Raw genomic sequence first — 20,688 nt, 5'->3', positions numbered from 1 at the left:
CTTTTTGCTGAAAATACAATGAGCTCAGTATTTAACTTTACTTTGGCATGACCAGTGAGTGTAGTGGGTGGGTGTTGCTTGGGCGATTGATAAGTTACAGGTGTGAAGTGAATTTATGTATTATTTAAATTAATTTTCACACTATTACTCTCTTATCTCCACCCAAAGCTGCCTATCCCAGCCCGTGCTTACCGTGCTGTGGGTGATGCCCATGGTTGTCGCCTGTATTAAATGTGACAACACCACAGACCATGAATAATGCATGCTGATGTTTCATTCTGCCCCATAACCAATGTCCGATGAAGGCTGGCCGTATAAGCAGATTGAAGCAGAGCACAGAATTTATGTTTTGTGTTGTTGTCGCCGTCTCTTCGGAACTCGAACACTGTGTTGCAAGTCTTATCTGGTTCACATGTTATAGACATTACATTTACTATATTTGTAGCTAATCAATGATTCTTTGGTTTTTGGGAATGCTCAAGTGATCTTTAAATTTCATATTTTTGTGCCTTTGCAAATAGTAATTGAAAAGTCTAATTAAGAGTCATTGATTAAAGAATATTGTGTATCTCTCTGTTTTCAAGTGCACTATAATGTTCGAGATTCGAGTCTTGAAGATCTACACTGCTGCTAAACAGTTTCAATAAATAATGCACCAAAGGTTATTAATAACAGGATTTTTAATAGAGGTAAAAGGTGTATGAGTTACTTGAATGCAATTAATGATCCACTGATTCATTATTGTATCTTATTGATAAGTGAATTTGATTGAAAAAAAAAATCTGTAAACCATAGTAATGAAACATTTATTTTTGGTACACCTTTTACTTCATCCCAAGTAAGAAAAAACTAAGCAGAAGTAGATCTCACTTATTATGTATCTAATGTTCTGGATATTTATGTGACCAACTTACTAACCAATGGGCCTCGTTACTGATGTTCTGTGTTTTGTGTTTCTCTCCTGCTAGTTTCATAATCAGTCCAAGTTGTACAAAGATACTCTGCACTACATGAACACAATCTTCACTTCGTTCTTTACCATTGAATGTATGCTCAAGATCGTGGCATTCGGAGTCAGGGTAAGGAAGGTTCATCTCTTACTCATCATTTGAGAAGATACCACATGCAGTGGCACTCTTTCTCAAACAAACCCTCGTTTGTCTTTCTTTTCTGTCCTAAACACTGTTCCTGGTCTCCTGTATTTCATCTTAAATATTGTGTGAATCTTGTGGCAGTAAGTTGTTGTGATGTTTTCTTTCTGTGCAATGCTTTGCTGTAAACAAAGCTAATTGGACTTTAGTAATATTTCATAGCCTCTCAGTAGGTGAGTTATAGTCCCGTCATTACTGTGTGGTAGATATAGCTATAGACCTTTGGTATTTTTTGAATTAGTGTAAGAATATTTATAGCTGTAGGCCCTTTGTATGATTAGATAGATAGAGTAAAAAATGAGAAATACTCATTTTATGTAAGTGCTTGTGAATAGATATATAGATTTATTCTCAAATGCAGTTTATTGCGCAAACATAGAAACCAAAGTTTAGATATTTTGAATAAGACCTATATGTAGGATTTATTATTTTAACTGTAAATAGATCTTGTTTTGCTTGTGACCATTATAATTTGAAAAAAAAGGTTTGTATTATATATGTTAATCAGTTAGGCTATTTTGCATTGCCAAGAGTATCCTTACAATGTCTGCTCTTTATGATCATAGAGCAAATAAGTTTTAGGGGAGTGTTTGATTATTACCTAGAGAGTAATTTTACCATCAAAATAGAAAACTAGTAAATAAATTAGATTTATTGGTTTGGAATATTTCCAAGTTACCTTGTATTCTAAACTATGAGTATAAAATTTTCTACCTAGTGTATCATTACAAGTCATAACTTTGAGACTGATATCTCATTACCAAGATATATTTTATTAGTCAATGAATATCTTAGAGCATTCATGAAGACACAATTATTTAGATATATATCATTATAAAAGTAACATGGTAGTAATTATATCATCATTATTACTCATATAGCACTATGTTACAGACAATATGGAGACGTTCCAATGGAATGATATGTAACGTTGTTTGATGTAGAGATATGAGAAACATTGTTCATGTTTTTGTTACATTATGAAATTTGAGCCGACATTGTTTAGATATTCATTTTAGAAAGGTATAGTGGTACATATGAGATAGCTTCTGTAATGATAGTGATGGAATGTTTATCTTGGAATATGAAGCCATTTATTTTTACAGTTTACTGATGAAGATTTTCAAAAGGGTACTATCTGGGAATGATTAGTATGTAGGGCTTATGTTTTGTGTGCTTTTATTTTATAGTTATTGTGATAGTTACAATATATTCTGTTTTGTAGGTATATGTAAAGGAGTTCATAGGTCACAGGTGCTCAACTAAGGTCTTGATTACTGTTTTTTTTTTCTATGTTGGTTAGTAGTATGTCATTTTAGTTCTTTTATTGTATGTGTATTAGACATCCTGTCATGGTTTGTCAGTACCCCTTCAGTTCTGTCTTTTCTTTATCCCTGTTGCCTTCCGCACATCTGCTTTTTATATTGAGGAATATAATTGTTTGTGTGCAACTTTTTTTGTGATATGTAAGATAGATGTGTTTTTCTTCTTTACTATCTACTTCTAGGGCTTTAAATTTAATTATTTCTAACCTTATTTTCTTCCTGAGTAGATTGTTTTAGTATTCATTTTTTTTCTCTTATTAAAATCATACATTAAGAAATACTCTTTCCTACACTTCATCTCTTACTTCCTGGAAATCTTCCGTCTCTTTGGTTAGGATATACATAAAGGTGGAGTCTAACACTTAAATTAATCTGCTCAAAAACAGTGTTTGTGAATTTGTTCCCCCACCCCTTCTCTCCGTGAGTAAGCTCAGAAGACGGATGTGGCCTCAAGCCAGCCGTCTATCCCCCACCACCAGATCCACGCGGACATCACCATCCCATCATCAACGGAAGCAGATCATCCTTTATCATCACCAACCCTCCCTGCCCTGGCAACCAAGGCCTGGCAATCAAGCTCACCTCCTTAAGAGCAATGATCGCATGTACCCACTGTCTCTTGTTCTGAGCTGTGGCTCCGGCTGTTTTTGAAAAGTGGATTACTGATCAAAGGGACATGCTTTTCACCAATCAGAGGGCATGGATTGTGTGTTGTAGACTTTAGGAAAAATCTGATTGGTAAATCATCTTGATGGTCAGAACCCGCTTATCAAACACAACCATCCATATACTGTATGGTGGCGCCGTATACAATTGTCCACACCTGTGTTGCATTGTAACCCATGGTCATCGTGGTTAATGGTCTTGCATTGTAAATTTATAATGTTGCATGTATTGCTTTCAATATAGGCATGATGTTGCATGAGTTTTTGTTTTCAACTAGCTCACTGGTTGTCTGCATGACCTTTTGATATATATTCTCTTCATTTTTATGCATCCTTGCATTTTGGAACTGGCATGTAAAATGTTATGCATTGTAAGATTCAGTGGAAATTTGTTTTTGTTCATTTAAACCTTTGCACACAAGCTTATCATCATACAAATATTGGTCTATAAAGAGACTTAATATAATTTAAAGTTTTTGCTCTGATTATGTATGATAATTATGAGCATCTTTATTTTCTATTGTCATAAAAATTAGGAGTAGTATGTTATTGCTAAAGTTTAATGTTATATTTTTTTTATGATTGTATAAGTTATTCTTGATTATGTTGGTTTTATTGCTAATTAATATTAATTTCATTTTTATTACGGATTTTATTGCTTACTTTGCATTTGTAAAAGATACCTAGATTTTTGTAGTTGTCTACATTTTTATGCTTTGAAATAATCCAGTTACTAGGAATGCTTTTCTCAGTACGATTATTTTTTTGTGTATTTTTATCATAAAACCTTTTTCTTATTTCATGAGTTATATTATTAATATTACTAAGATTATTCTGACTATTATTAGCTAATGCTGTGTTTTACTGAAATGGTGGTTACAATTTTAGTAGGAATGTTACCAAGAGTATAATGATGATGCTGTATCATGTATTCAGTATAATTTACCAGTACAAAACACCCTCTTGATTTTTATTTTTGTTTTACTAAAACATATCGATAATTATTCAGTAATGAAAAGTTATTATCAATCGGATATTGTTTTTGACATTACCTTGTAGAGGGGGCTATCTCTTGAAAGCTATTATTATTATTTTTATTATTCATCTGTACTAATTCTGTACTAATTATTTTTATTAATTGTCGTGATTATTACTTCTGTTGTTGTTGCAAACAATGGGATTTAATTTTTTTAATTTTTGTTAAAGAATTTCAGATAGTTTTGTTTGTAATGCAATTTTAAATTAGGCACAAATATGTATGCAGTAAATTAAGTTTGGGCTTTTACAGAAATTGCATCTTTAGTTTATCTGGTGTGTTAAAAATCTTCAGATAGCGAATTGCCCCTTAATTCCAATTTCAATTAACTTTGGACAAGAGGTTTAGATTTTGTTCCATTCTTATGTTTTGATTTAATTTTAATGTATCATTTACCGTTTAGTGATAATAAATATTTTGCATATGTTTTTATGGTTTCGTATAATGACTAGTGATATTTTTTTCTATACATGGATTTGCTGTTTGAAAGTTTGTCTTGTATATAGAATTGATTTTTATTTGCAATTTTATTATTAATATTTCAAAATACCACTAATTTTTGGTGAGATAGAAATATACTGTATACACCCTCAGCACAGTGATTTTGGCCAGTATTGTTTAAAGTGCTGAGGAGCTGATTTGTGCTATACTGTACGTAGATTGCATGTTGGAATGCAATGGATAGTGCTACCATCTCTGCATGTTGCATGCTTTGGCATGATTTTTTTGTATGGATATGTTTGCTATGATTATCACAAGCATGTTATGAGCATGTTTGCATCGCATGATTGAGGCATGCAGGCACCTGCATCATGGTAGATAACAAGTGGATGCATTTGCTAGACCCTTTGATACTGTTCCCGTGGACTAAGTGATTTGCTTGCTATAGTCTGTGGTTCCAAGTCTTTATTATTTTTATATATGATAGATAGTCAGAGTCCTGCTGGCAGTCCTGTAACCGTAATCGTAGTGCTACATATGGTTTTCCGAAGAAGCCCTGGGAGACTTGAAACCACACTAGATATATGATACCCGAATTGTTTACAGTATCATACTCAACTATTTTATTACCAAATAAACTGAATGACCATTTTCATTGATTCATAGTATAAGTATTAATTTTGTGTTTCTTTGTGTCTCTCTCCTTACATAAAACTTGAAAAATCAACGGTGCCACCTGAAAATCATTGTTCATCCTCACTGACTGGGTTTGGCTGATTCCATTGCCAACCAATCACATGTCTCAAAACTGGATGATACATACCCTTGTGATTTGCGGTCCCGCCCATCCCCCCTCTGGCGTCCCCGCCCGACCAATCAACTACACTGTGCTCTGTTGCCTCCGCCCAATCAACAATCGGCTATGACCGTCTTCAACTTTGGGCTATTGTATTCTGCCCAATCAATAGTTTTATAATGCGCCTGATCTCTTCACGGAAATTCTCTCATACCTGAACCTCGTTTTCACCATTTTCTTTCTGCTTGAGTGCATTTTGAAACTGATAGCTTATGGATGCAGGGTAGGAAAGACTTGCAAGTTAAATGTATACTATATTCATTGGTCACTTCTTCAGTCTTTGCCTGTCTTTTTCTGTGTTTTCATTTGATCTATATATGCAGTGGCTATACTTGAAGGCAATGAACTCTGAGCCTTCTACTGCCAAGTAATAAATCTCCAGTCATTAATAGAAATCGTCTTAAGGTACTGAATGGTACTCTGTAGTTCATCCATTGCATGTTTACAATTGAGAAATGAGACGGGACAAAAACATTTGCAAAGATTCATTTCATCACCTTTCATATTAGGTTTCACCTGTATTATTTAAGTTGATTTATTGTCCTAACAATGAAAATATAATTATCAAACAGAAAGTATTGAAAATTTAAGCATTTATATTAAGGCAATCTACAGCTATATTGATCATCATGAAGGTAAGATAGTTCATTTAGTTATGGTATTTTGTTTTTGTAAATATTATACAGTGACATTTCTCTTGCAGTGAAAATTCAACCATTTGTCAGTATTTAACTAATTTCAGTATGTTGATATCAGATTCCATTAGGTTCAAGATATTACTGAGCTCTAGTTAAAACAATATAGCTAGTAAAAAAACTTCAAATATAACTTATGTTTTCTAGGAATGAGTAAACCATTGATAAAAGTGTGGATTATAATATAAATAGCTAACTTTGATTGAGGCTCATTACCATAGTTTGTTATAGCTCCAAACCTATCATATAATGAATTATTTTAATCACAAATGCATGCTATATACAGAATGAAAGATATAAATTATGTTCTTGCTCTTAATTAAGTTTTCTTTTTTTCTTTGAATTTTGAGTCATCTTATACATTATTGCTAACATTATTAGGAAACAAAATAGATATTTGGGTACAGTACATGATTTTAATATTTCTATTTTATCAAGGTCGATCATCAAATGATAAATTGAAATTTATCGATAATTGATTTGAGTTACTCCTTGATTTGGCATGAGGGTAAAATGGGCTAAGATACCTCAATTTCTATAAAGTCCTACTGTGCAACTTGACTAAGTAAATAGAGGCTAATGTCAAATTTACCATTCAGTTTTTATTATAGTTTTAGTGCAATGAAGAACTTTAGACTACCAAATTATGAGATATATCCATTAGGTCATCTAAGGACAGCAATCAAATGAAGCATAGTGTTGTATCTTGGTCAAGCATTATTTGATTTCTCGATTTGTTTACCGCTTGATATGGGAGCTGCTGCGCATGCGCGTAAAGGATTCGTTTTGGCATACGATGTATTATCGCCTGCAAGAATTAACCTGTGATGAGCTAGTGGCTGAGTTTGCAAGCAAACAGTGTACATTGTCATCTGAAACATTATGAACACAATCGTCTTTAGTTGAAATATTGTTGACTCCATCAGATTCAAGGAAATCGTACAATATGCCACGCCAGACACAAGTAATAGGAGGTTGTTTAGGAAAGTTTATGTTTGCAAGTGGAAGCATATTAGGATCCAAGCTACCTAGTGGTGTTCTCAGATGATTCAAGATGATGGAACACTCTCATACTATGCCTTTTGCGATTAGGTCAACATTTTGAGAGGGAAAATAAATTATTCATTAACCTTTTGAAATTAGCCTGAGTAGTGAACAGTTAATTATAAACTATTATTTAAATTTTTACTAGCCAAGCTACAACCCTGATTTGAAAAGTGGAATGATACAAGCCCAAGTGCTCCAGCAGTGCGATTAATGGCACAGGTATGTTTCTCTGTGGTAATCTGAAGTTAAATGCCTGTCTTCATTGCCACTGGAAAAACTAGTGTTTTGTAGTGATTGATACTTGAAAAACCTAGAAATGACTTGTGGAGTCTTTTGGATCCCAGGAGGAGTATTGCCTAAAAAGCTTCTTTGCTCAAATTTCCTTCTTAGGATCTCCATCTTTATTGATTCAATATTTGACAGCGTTGATCCATGCACTCCTTAGAGGAAGGAAGAATCCTTTATACTTTTCCAAAACAGATGCTTTTCTTTCATGGATGATGAACCAGGCCACAACAAATGTCCTTAGTAAAGGCAATAGGTGGTAACTGATGTGCCAATGTCTCTTTGTCTCTTCAGTTTTAAAGTCAAAATTACCCGTATCCTCTTGATACCACGAATCAGTTGGGAGGAATGAGGGCATGCATATGAACATCAGCTTAGTATAGAAATAGGAAATTTTATTAGTAAAATTCTGTTTATTTCTACGAACCTCCCCTAATGTTAAGGTTGCTGACTCCCACACTCTGCTAGAATTGGGATGCCAGGGAAGGAAAGAGATAGGATAAATTCAACTTAGAGCAATATATACCATCGTAAAGATTTACTAACTTGGTCAAGATCACTTCTAACAAACCATCTCAAAATAAGGTTTAAAATACAGAACTCCCAATTGTATACTATTGCTATTTAAAATGCTGTACTGCAGATTGCCTCTGAAAGATAGTACTTGATCTAAAGGATACTTTTGGATGAGTCATAATAATTTGTTAAATTAATACAACATATATTCATAGATAAGAGAGCAAAAAATTAGATGATCTCAAACTTAGACCACAGCTCTGCAGCCTTTACGGTGCCCAAAACCTAGAAATCTTCAGAAGAAAACCAGGATTCTTTAAGATAATGTCTAGTGAAAACTGTCTTGGTACACCATTGAGGTGCTGCTAAAATTCTATCCAAAGAAAGATTTCTCCAAAGATTAAGGGAAGTAGCTGCACTACTAATATGCACTTTCACATTCAAGACTTTGATCAGATTTGGTTCTAATTCTATGTTAGCTACTGTGACCAAACTTCAAACTTTGTGATATTGCATTTTTTACATTATGACCCATCCCAGTAAATAAATTAGTGACCTTACCTCTGATTTTTTGTCCAAATAGTACCGAATGGCTCTTACTGGACAAAGAAACCTGTTTACTGGAAATGCTTCCATCCATTTGCAGAGAAGGGATGTGAAAAATTAAGGCAAACTCTTAGCCTTAAAATAATTTTTCACTGAAGGGAAACAATAAGGACAAAAATCATCTTTGTTTCTGAAGATGCGGTTGATAATCTCCAGGCGGTCAGATGTAACATGGATCGTTTTGGAAGACTCACCTTTGAGATAGGTTTATTGCATTTATTGGCTTTGTACAGCAACCTTCTTGGACACACTGGTTACAGTGTCCACAAATCTGTGAATCAGTCCAAACCTGATAAACCATAGAAAACCATTGGAATGATAAGAAGTAAAGAGTGCTTATCTCAGGAGAGAAGTACTAAAAAGTTTAACATTTCGATACCTAATGGGTAAATAGAGGTTTGAAGGTACTTACTTTATCGATAGGAGGGATATAAGGATTCAGGCTACCATCTCAATTTTAAGCCTCTTAAAGTTTAGGTGTCTAAAAGATCGGCTAGTAATGTGGGAGATTGGTGTTATTTCTGTTGAATAGCAAAGTAAATACCAAATCCGAGGCTTTGCCAGAACTTGGAGCTGGTAGAATTGAATGAATTTCTGATTGATTATGGATTTTCTGGAATGAATTGATGAGCTACCACAAAAGGAGTTATTGGTATTAAACTACAAATATAGCAAAGACTAACTAAAAGGGCTATAGTGAAGAAAAATCCAGGAGTGGTAGTGTTGTCATCATTCTCTCTATAATCAATGCGACTAGTTTTCTCTGCTAAAATTAAGCTTTCTTAAACACTAGAATTAACTGCAAAGGGAAGTATTTCAATAACACAAGTTTATTACCCCAAAATAGAAATTAGTACATTAGCTTGTAAACCTTGAATATAAATGTTTCTGTTTATTAGTTTTAATGATGGACTCTATGAAGGCCATTATAATGAAGTCTATGGGTAACAGACTTGTCTAATACAAGTCACAATGTCTTTAAGGCATCAAAGACTTAGGAACTAAACAAAACTAAAATTAGCAATCATTCTGCATAATAGTGATAACAAAATGAAAGTGGGATTTGAGAGGTTAGTAAAGTACTGTAGTTTTATTATGTCAGAAGCGCTTAACTTACACCTCATTGTTTACAAGTGGCACCTTATTGCGCTTATGCTGAGGTTCATGGAAGAAAGGCTTAGCCTTACATAACAGCAGCACCTGAGTAAAAGTGATGTACAGTATCATTTTTGAATTAAACTTTTTCTTATTTTTGATTAAAGTATTCTCTAAATATATATATAACCCACTATAATATTTACATCTTTTTTATAGCCAGACTTAAAACAGTAATAAAAACACTAGTTTTAGAATTTACCTAGCTAAAGTAATCCCGTGATGAGCTAGTGGCCGACCTTGCAAGTGATTAGAAACACACTTTCTTCCGGAACATGATGTAATCACCCATCTTTAGCTGATACATTACTAACGACAAAAATGTAGCTAAAGATGCAATTAGATAAAAATCTGTGATTTGAAACACCATCTCCCAAAATGAAAACAATGTTACTTATACACACTTTTATCAGTGAAATGAGAGACATAAAGATCTAGATTACCTACTTGGTCTTCTGCCTCACAATCTACTGTAGATGTCTAATAGTTATCATGGATGTGGTACAGTAAGGCTTTAGTTGTAGAAGGATCTAAAGTAATTAAAGATTTCAAGACTATGAGAGGAATTTGACTCTGTAAGACACAGAAAACATTCAGAACCCTTACTGAAGAAACACTAATTATGACCACTAGACTCAACTATGGAAGTTAGGCTATTTTAAGAATCTGGGTAGGTAAGTCATAGTTGCCTCCCACAAGAGAAGGCTCACTGGTCTTCTGAGAATAACTACAGTACTCTTATAATTCCCATTTTAGTGGGGAGTCTAATGTGTAAGGAGCTTCTTTATCCTTACATCAGGGTTATTTCATATTTACTGAAACAGATTATCCACCTAGAATGGTCACTGCTACCAGGGCATCCATTCATTTACTTTTGTACTAACCAATTTCAAATTATCAAATACAAATGGTTGAATTTCCAAGTGTCTGTAGATATCTTTGGGTATTTGAAACCACCTATTGGTCTTTTTACATCATAAATATTTCAACAGGTACTCTGAGATCTTACCAAAACCTTTTATGGAACCAAAGCTTGTAGGGACATTATTCTTATTACTTGATTTGAATTAACCGGCGGAATAAAGCATGATGTTAAACATCTCAGGCACCGCCATTTATATTACATTAAGAGTGATAGGGCTTTATTTCTGAAGACTGTCCATGTGGTAATACTTATTAATAGTCATGTTATGGAACCAAATCCTATATAGACATTATTCGTGCTACTTTATTCAAATTAACTAGGGGAAAAGAGCAAGATATTAACACACCAGACGCAGCTTTGTACCTTACATAAACAGTCGTAGTTTTGATTCCAAATGCTGACTACAATACGAGATAATAGTTATCAATAGCCAAGTCTTACCTATGCGCTTCTTCTTGGTTATATATATTGATCCTGCCTCTAGTTACAAAAAGAGATACACAGTAGTCCTAGATAAGCTTATGAAATTATGAATGAATTTGTAATTTTCCTTTATTAATTTTCATTGATCTATCTATGCCGTAACTGGAGATTGAGGTTTTTGCCAAGCAACATGTAAAATTATTGAATCGCACAATAATGAATACTATTGATAAAAAAAAGTTTTGATACTTACATTTTTATTTTAAACCATGTTAACCTATGTCATGTACTGTACTGTTCAATCAAGATTTAACTTTTTTTTTATTTATTTGTATTGTAAATGACAGAATGGTTGTATTTGTGACACTGCACCAGAAAGTGATGATTATGTTTTCATTTCAAAATTTGTTATTTAAACTTTTCAGATGATCACATAAGGAAAAATAACAGTTTGCTTACAAGAACATACACACATGTAATTATTAAAACAGTGAAGAAGGAATTTCTATTGGTATGCTAGGAAATAAAAATATGGTTCTTAGTTTGTAAAATATGGAAGAAAAGTATTTTTTGGGTCCAAATCTCAGTACCATATTCCCATTATATTTGTCTCAGCAGTAATATTAAGGTACCAAGTTGTTCCTCTTTTATAATGTTCTGCATATGTACAATTTCTTAAATAACCTATCAATAGCATGAGGGTCCTAGTCTGTATATGAGATACAGTCAGTAACAACTTTGTCATGTATTTTGTATATCTATCACTTTACTATTTTATACATTATAAAGAGTGTTTACAGCATAAGGCAAACCAATTACTTGGTTATTAGCTCTGTGATTCTAAAAATTACTGTTGTCATCAAATACAAGATTTTTGTTGTTCTTCAGTTTCAGCTATGCCATGGCCTTAAATGTTTATTTCTTATTTGTGTTATGATCGGTAGCAGAAGAGAATTAGTAAGTCCAATAGTGTTTTCCATTGTCGATATAATTTTTTTTATTGTTATAAAATGCATTACAGTACTCATTTTTAGCAAATTTTTCATCCACTTTTTTAAAATACTCTCCTACATTAGTAATCTGTGGCTACATTATGGTTGTCTGACCATTTTGATACACTTGTCGAATATTGATTCTTATGTGTTCTGTCATAAGGTTTATCTTTATTTTCTTAAGATAGCTATTTAACCAAATGTCTATTTCCAGCTAAAATAATATATGGTATTAGACTCAGTAGGGTTTGATCCATCTTATCTCCATTATTCATATACTGTATACCTATATTTGTGGTCTTCAGGTACTCATCAATCACCCATTTCAATATTCATTTGCGTGTGGAGCTGTTATCAACTGAGAACTCCCCAGTTGATTTCTTCATAGCAGGATCATTAGTGATTGCGCTTCTTTAGGAGAAGTATGTACAGGATGAGATAACCCTAAAATTTTCCACTATTCTCTCCTTTGAGGCTTCATCATAGGTCTTCAGATCATCACTAGTGTCTTCCTCTTCCTTAGTAACTGTAAAGGAGTTTTTGTCTTCAGATGATATTACAGCCAATTATCCAAGAACAGCCAGGCCCAGCATGCCCAAGTCCAGCCATCGAGAACAGTCTGGTCCATTATAAACAAGCCCAGACATCAAGCTAGTCAGTTTGCACACTTATCACCTGATTAGCCCATTTCTACTCTATCTGTCTTCTAGCCATCCCTTTCTCACTCACCTTTGCTTCTGCCTGACCTCCCACTTATCTAATCTGCTAATGTTCCCTTTGCTGCAGATGACTCCTATTTTTCGTTTCAGAATGAGGAACTGCTTTGTTTAATACAGGACTCGATGCATCCATATTCTTCATTGTTCTTCCTTCGCCGTTGCATTTCAGCCCTACAGTCTGGGACTGAAGATAGTCTATTACTGGGTTGAAGTTATTGCCTTCTCCAGATGGCCCAGCCCTAGTAATAGTTCAGACAGAAGTTCAATACCAGTCGCTTTGTGTTCTTTTTAACACTTTGGCTCTTATGCCCTTACAAAAGTCGTGGTAAAGTATAGCTTGGCCTTCGCCGGAAAATAATGTTTGCGAATAAAATTTTTTTTTTTAAATCGGTACATCCAAACTATAACAGATTAAGGCTTCTGATTTATAGTATTATATTGAAAAAAAGATTGAACTTTGTACTAATGTAAAAATAATTATAACCAGAATGCTATAAGATGATAAAAAATATGTTGAATATGAAATTTAAAAAAAAAAATCTTAAATATTTTTTTGAAATTCATGAAAAATACGCTAATTATGATTGAGGGTTTTTTATAATATGCAATTTGTGTAGGATTGTATATCCTTCATGTGGATGCAGTCTCTTTCCAATTAATGTATTATTAAATTAATTAGAAATGGCATTTTTTCCGAAGCAAATAATTCAGATTTTCCGACCTACTTATGTTGATGTCTTTTATTGTTACGACATAACAAATAAAGATAAGAAAAATTAAAGATATAATTGTAAAGCTGATTGAATTGCCAATAAAACTAATAAATGAAAAATTTACATGTTAGAAAAATATTAAGCAATTGCCATTAGAAAATAAAGTAAGTTTTGCAATTTTCTTGTAGGGGTTTTTACAATAAATTTTTTTTTTGTATAGAAGCGTTAATACTTTTATGTTGTTTTATATACAATATAAAAGTAAATCATATATGAGACATGTACATTGCAGTTATTCACATGAGCACAAACCCGGCTAGAAAATTTTATCTATGAAAGTTTAAATTACGTATCAAAAAAAGCAAAGCTATAAAGCGTCCAAATGTATGTCTTTTTTTCTGTTTGGAGATAACTAGACTTGGGAGGTGACACTTCCAGACAGTTTTTCTCCTTATAGCAATTCTTTATAGTTTAGAGTTTTAAATTGTGAGTTTGACCACTCTCTGATCAATACCTGTTCCCTATTTGGGTTTAATTTATATTTTCAATTAAATTGATGGGAGTATAAGTCAATATTTGTAAAGTTTCCTCTTGTAGATTTGATAAACCAGTAGCTAGATATGTATTTGATGGAACCAGAAGTTTTGGTGAGCTAATTTTCACCTTTATCAGGATTAGGGAATCTCCCTCATCCTTTTCATGATTACATATCCTTTTATCTATTCATTGTTAGCACTTAGAGATATAGAAATGTGGTGTTGTTACATCCCACAGCGAATAACAGAACTGTTTACTTACTTTGCACGAAAGGCTTTATCACTACATCTGATAACCTAGAAGTTACCACATCCTTAGTTACTGACCTATCCAATACATAAGTTCCCTTCTGGAACTGGAGGATCTTGATCTTCACTGGCAGTTCATGAGCAGCTTCGTCCTCCTACCCAGATTTTGATTTCTACACAAACGACTGATAAGGTTATGTGGAAAAAAGTTTTGTTAAACAACATCATTTTTGTACTGGCCCATCCATTGTGTAATGAATTCTCTCTTCCAACCCCTGCTGATCTTGAGCCTTTTTTGCAAATGACAGGAAATGTGAAATAAGGATTGTTGAGTACCTGATGACCTGATGAGGCAGCTGGCACATCTGCCATGCTACTACAGAGTTCCATATGTTTGTTGGACAGAGAATTTAAATGTTCAGAGATAATGAACACCCCTTGCTGTCTGATATTGTGTGGTTCTGCCAAGTTATGAATTTAGTTTCTTGATCATGCCTTCATCTCGCCTTTATGATTTTTCTGGGCTAGCACTTTGTTCCTCATTTTCTAATGGAAAACGTTAAATATTTTAATTAGTTGCAATAGATAGCTTTAAGAAAAGATAACATTTGAGCACCATGAATGTGGTCATGTATGAGTGATTAACAGGGTTTCTAAATTTTTTATGGCTATGGCCCCATCCAAAACAACCTAACTTCTTTTAGCCTCCCTGAGTTACTGCATCAGGGAATCTAATAGAATAATTATTGTATTTTGGATAGAGATAGGAAATAAAAATTCCTGCAATAGCTGTATATGGACGGACCTCAAAATTTGGAAGAAAATATTGTTTTAGAAAACTAATATCTATAATGCAGAATTTGTATCGTGAATACAGTACTTCTATGACTTTTTTCTAATGTCAAGACGAGTCTGACAGCAGAAACAAAACCAGGCTGAAACCAGACTCAACCAAGTAAGATGTTGGGAATGAAAGATGTCAAACCTTTTGGATAAAGTTAATTAGAATCCATGTTTTGTATTTTTTTTTCAAGTAAAGTAACTTCTTGAAATAATTAATCATATGTTTTTCAAGAATAGAGAAATATATAGATGTGTCATAAAAAATAGGCTTTTGAAATGGTCCTTAAATACGAAAATTTGGAGATTTTTATATTATTTATACAATAAAGTATTGATACTTTACTAGTATGAAGTGTCATTTGAACTCGCAGGGAAAATACTAATCCTTAGCATGAACTTATGCCTTTTAAAGAGTAATTTTCTTTTTATTCATTCATGTTGCTTTTGCAGGTTATCTTTTGTTTTAGAGTTCATAACACATGGAACATTAAATCAACAGGTACTTTTTCGCCCTGTAAAGGAAATTTAGATTTATTCTCTTCTTAATTTGAATGACTAGGACCCAAATGTCATGTATGTCTAAGTTTATGATGGAAAGCTTAATTCATTAAGAAAACTTTCGTTACCTAAGTACCGAGACATATTGCTCGTAACTTCACCTCAAGTTTTATGGTATAGAGATTTTGTCCAAAATATCAGGATCTCATAACCAAGAGCTGTATCAGTATTTTGAATGATTTCAGTATTATACAGTAACACAGTTTATAGGTAACTAGCCTAAGATATCATTTCAGCTACCAACACATCCATAGAGTATGCATTGTTTTTTTAATGAATAGATATTTGAAAGATTGCCGAGTGTCAAAGTAAATGATAGTCAAAGTGAGATATTGTACTGGATCATGCTCGAAATGAAGTACTCTATTATCTTTACTAATGAAATGCTTAGTGTACAGTGATTTCATGGAACTATGAAATGAAAAACATGAGATTTCCCAAAGTTTGAAAAATGTCTTTTTAACGTAAATATTGTGTTTGTTTGAATTTTATGAGATTTATTCCATGGATTGCCAGAACCTAATAGCTTTCCCAAAGTATTGAAGTAATTACTTTTATCATAGGTTTCCTCGTCTGTAATTACCCATGAAATTTAACATTTGGCATACAGATATTTTATGAATATATTTTACGAACTTTTTATTGTTTATACAGGATACAGGTTGGGATATGCTGTGAAAGAAACCTAGGTTATATGATGACAAAACTGTTAATTGAGAGAAAGATATTTAGACAGAATGCATAGAGATATTAGCATTAAGAATAGTTAGTGAAAGAGAATATGTATAGCCATAATCTACATTTTTGACATACTCGCTGTTGAAATTTAATTAGGTTCTAGATTCTCATATACATTTGTAATTAAATTTTTTTGGTAAGCATAGTTCATAAAGGACTAATATGCTAATCATTATTGATAGGTAGATAACTTAAACATTTTGAAAAGGTTATAGTTGTACTCTAAGAATAAATGTAAACTACTCTATCAAAAGTAACTGTCAAGCAAATTATTTTATTTTTTGTCCTGGGAACAGAAATTGATATGTAAATTTTATAATAGAGGTAAGCAGTTGGTATCTTAATGTATAAAGCATTGGTAATTAGTTTATTTTACACTTGTGTTTTTCCACCACATAATTATAAACTGTACCTTTTGAGTATTAATCTTTGGTAAGAACACAATATATAGTGCCTGGGTACTGCAGATTAATTGGAATTGCAATATATTGTTATTCTTGGTGTGCAGAAAGATGTCTCTTGTGTTTTCTTGAGGACAATTGAGTGGAAGGTTGTAAAATTAATAGAAATTTCAGGTACCATTATGATTTTGTTGTTCATAATACTTTAGCATTATATACACTTTACAAACTTGAAAATTGTTATACTGTAGGATACCCAAAATACTTTCATTGTGTTTCAGAGAATAGAATATACATTTATGCACATATAATAAGCATTTTAATCACAATTTATTTTTTATCTAATTTAGAATATTATTTATACTATCTAATAATGATATTAATAGTCACATATCTTTATTACTACTATTATTATTATTATTATTATTATTATTATTATTATTATTATTTGTTATTGCAGTGACAGCTTTCATCATCATCATCCTCATCATCACTTCATCACTTCATTATTGTTGTGTCATTTAAATACAGTGCTTACCCCCATTCTTAACTTGTGACCCACCGATGCTAATGCTCTGAACTCAGTACACCCTTACTTGTTTCACTTCTCCTTCTTATGGTATCCTAAGTTAAGTGCATCATGACATGTAAAGTTTTCTCCAAACTACCTTCACAGAATCTGCATCTTCTTGTCTGTACAACTGATGAGAAATTCAGTGAAAAATATCGAAATACAATGTTCAATTAATTCTTTATTGTTATATACAATCTTGCCTTGTAGCATTTACAAGCTTCCTGGTTTCTTTCTATTATTTTTTATTTCTTCAGTATTTTTATAGTAGATGTAGCAATTGCATACAAACAATTAGTTTTAGAAAGTATTTTATATGTATAATAACTTATAAGAAAAGAACATAGTCTTTTGTTAATTAACTTCTGTACAAAGTAAAACTTGAAGATGCGATCACTTTAATCATCAGGGCAACTTGTTATAGTTTAGAAGAATAAAGTATTTTCAATAATTATTTTCATGATATATGTGATACAGATAGTAAGGGAAATTCTTTCAAAGTAATGGTTTTCTTAGTTTATACAGTATATATGTGTATGTGTGTTTACTTATAACCACAAATCTATAGGACCTACATACATATGGATGTCTGTTTAATCATTCAGCATATACAGTATATTACCTATACAGTATCCTGTGATTATTCATTCATCATATGAATATGCATGTGTATATTATGTAATACATAATCAAGAATATTTTTCTAATTTGTTGTTTATCTTTTTTCAAGAATTTTTTCAAAGACCGTTGGAATATGTTTGACTTCATTACGGTGATTGGCTCCATCATCGATTCCTTGGTAGTAGAATTTGGGGTAAGTATCCTGGTGGTTTATTTTAAATTGTTATTAAGATTTTATTTTACAGGAAATTAAATAACTTTGAATCTATTACGATAGTATGTTGTTAATTGTTAGTTTTATATGTCTGCTACCATAAGTGTGGCTACTATGCGTGTCGTTGTTTCAAATTACATATTAAGTGTTTGCGTAGTTAGTATTTATGTAATTGAGTAGGAAATATTATTTTATCAATCTTTTGTGCCGTCTACTGCAACTCTTTTATGTACAAATGTTCTACGATTGTGAAAAGAATTTTGAATTTTTGTTGAAATGAAATGTTAGAAACTGTCAAGACTCTTATGTAGGCGTGTAATATTAAGACATAATTTCCATATCATAGATTATATATTTGATTATAACTAAGTCTTAACAAAGAGTAAATGAAATTAGATAGAATATAGCAGAAATTGCATACCTGAATTCCAATTTGACAATAAAGGAAAAATACATCCTTAAATGTGTACTACCTACACAAGTAAATGGCCTATGGGTAATAGATGTGATGGCTGTATAATTATAAAAGTCTTTGGAATTTAAAAGATATGAAAAATTTCAATTTCTAAATAGTATGCAGTGGTCATCTTTCAAACTATAAGCATTTTGATCCAAAACTCCTTAAAAACACATTATCTAACAAAATCCTTCTGTAGAAGTTAGGTAGTAAGGTACCTTTGTGTGTCTTTCTCTTACTAATGTTAATAGACATTCTCTAGCATTTCTTGTACTATTCATTTTCAACTTATATGGGAGGCTAAATGATTGGTGTTTACTTCAAGAAAAATTAACGACTATTGAACATTGAAACCCAGAAGTAATCTGTTATATGAAAGACACAAGATTGTAGCTGTATGTGGAATGAGTTGAAAGATACAGTATCTTTCAAAGACTGACTGGTGAATTGTGCCCCCTCCCCCAAAACAATTGAGGTCTCAAAATTCCGGCTTTTCATACCAAGTCATTCCATTTCTTTGAGTTGGCAATTTTGTTTTAGACTAAGGACAACGAAAGGCGGAATTAACTTTAATAATCATGCCCTAAACCAAAGTCTGCAAAAGAAAAACCAATATTAAATATCCTGTAGAAATTTTTCATTTCACAATATGGTAAATGTTTCGTAGAAATGGTTTAGGCGTAAATTTGAGAATAGAAAGGAAAATAAAAGATCTAATAAACATTTCAAAACAAAATGCAGTTAATTTGACAAGTCTATAGCAAATGTACTTTAAGGTGAAGGACATGCTGCCATATCAGATTTTCATATTTGTAAGATGAAGAATCTTTACTAAGAACAAAAGTAAAAAACTAAAATTTAACGATGTAGCTAGATGCAACTCATGACTTTATCTTGAACCAGTACAGCTGAGATGTATTGTATGAGAAACTAAACTATTGATTTGAATAATGTGGATGGATCTTTAATTAGGATTCTCCTTTTGGCATTGAAGCTGGTATTTTGTGCAAAACAAACCCAGGGTTTCTTGTAAATTAAGAGATAGGCACTACCACATCTGAGAGTTGGAATGTAGTTTAATTTTAGTCTGAAATATTAGAAAAAAGAAATTAATTTAATGTAGTAAGATGCACGTCTAGGATTGGTGCCTTGACATTGCACCAATGAGGCAATACAGTTTTTTTAGGTCTTTTGAGAAAATTTGAGACAAATGTCAATCTTGGAAATTAGAGTAGGTGTAGTTGGTATGTAAATTATTTCTTAAGAAAGAGAACTCATTCTTTCTAACTTTTGTCTGGAGGACAATCTCTCTAAGATGGGGATTTTTTCTATACCAAGAGGTTCTCACATTGCTTCCTGAAATGAGCCATTCGGGAGTTTAATGTACAATTAGCACCAGGAGTGATTGAAAGCTATCACAGAAGCAAAAAATATACCCTCTGCAGATGATTTTACTCATATGGAGGTTGTTACAAACTGATCTGGGGTTAACTTCTTTTGCATGAAATATAGTAAAGTACTTTCACAATCTTTAGAAAAAATAGTATGTGAAAATAGTAGTCTTGACACTAAGGGGAACAAAGAGCTAACATTCCAATTTTTTCTAGTCAAATCTGCTAATCAGAGGTATGGCGTGGGGGGGGGAGTTCTCTAGGTTGACCTTCATTTCCATCTTTTGTCATAAATAGGACTATTTTCAAAATCAGGTGCCAATAAAGTGTAATATTTTTTGAAAAGCTCATAAATCCTAAAAGTGTACTCACATATAAGATTAAGATAAGCAATCAAGCAAAATAGAATCTTGAACATACAAAAATAAAAACATGGATAAAAAAAGAAGACGCACACTCTCCATGGGTCAATTTCCAGATAGTACAAACTATGTCGTTTGCAGAGTATAGGTCTTATATTAATGTCCATCATTAGATGGTAATAGTACTGGACAACCAA

The 20,688-nt window shown here is 32.5% G+C and overlaps 1 protein-coding gene across 3 annotated transcripts in view; it reads left to right on the top strand.

Moving 5' to 3' along the window:
* cac (cacophony) overlaps positions 1-20,688 on the top strand; it is a 360,232-nt gene that overhangs the window by 218,489 nt on the left and 121,055 nt on the right. For all 3 annotated transcript variants that reach the window (XM_068348246.1, XM_068348244.1, XM_068348245.1), the window contains exons 26-27: positions 969-1,079; positions 18,177-18,260. In XM_068348246.1, coding sequence (XP_068204347.1) covers positions 969-1,079; positions 18,177-18,260 — 195 coding nt within the window. The remainder of the gene's footprint in view (positions 1-968; positions 1,080-18,176; positions 18,261-20,688) is intronic.

Source organism: Palaemon carinicauda, chromosome 24 (assembly GCF_036898095.1).
Source record: "Palaemon carinicauda isolate YSFRI2023 chromosome 24, ASM3689809v2, whole genome shotgun sequence".
Lineage (NCBI taxonomy): Eukaryota > Metazoa > Arthropoda > Malacostraca > Decapoda > Palaemonidae > Palaemon > Palaemon carinicauda.
This window is presented reverse-complemented; position numbering and strand designations above follow the sequence as displayed.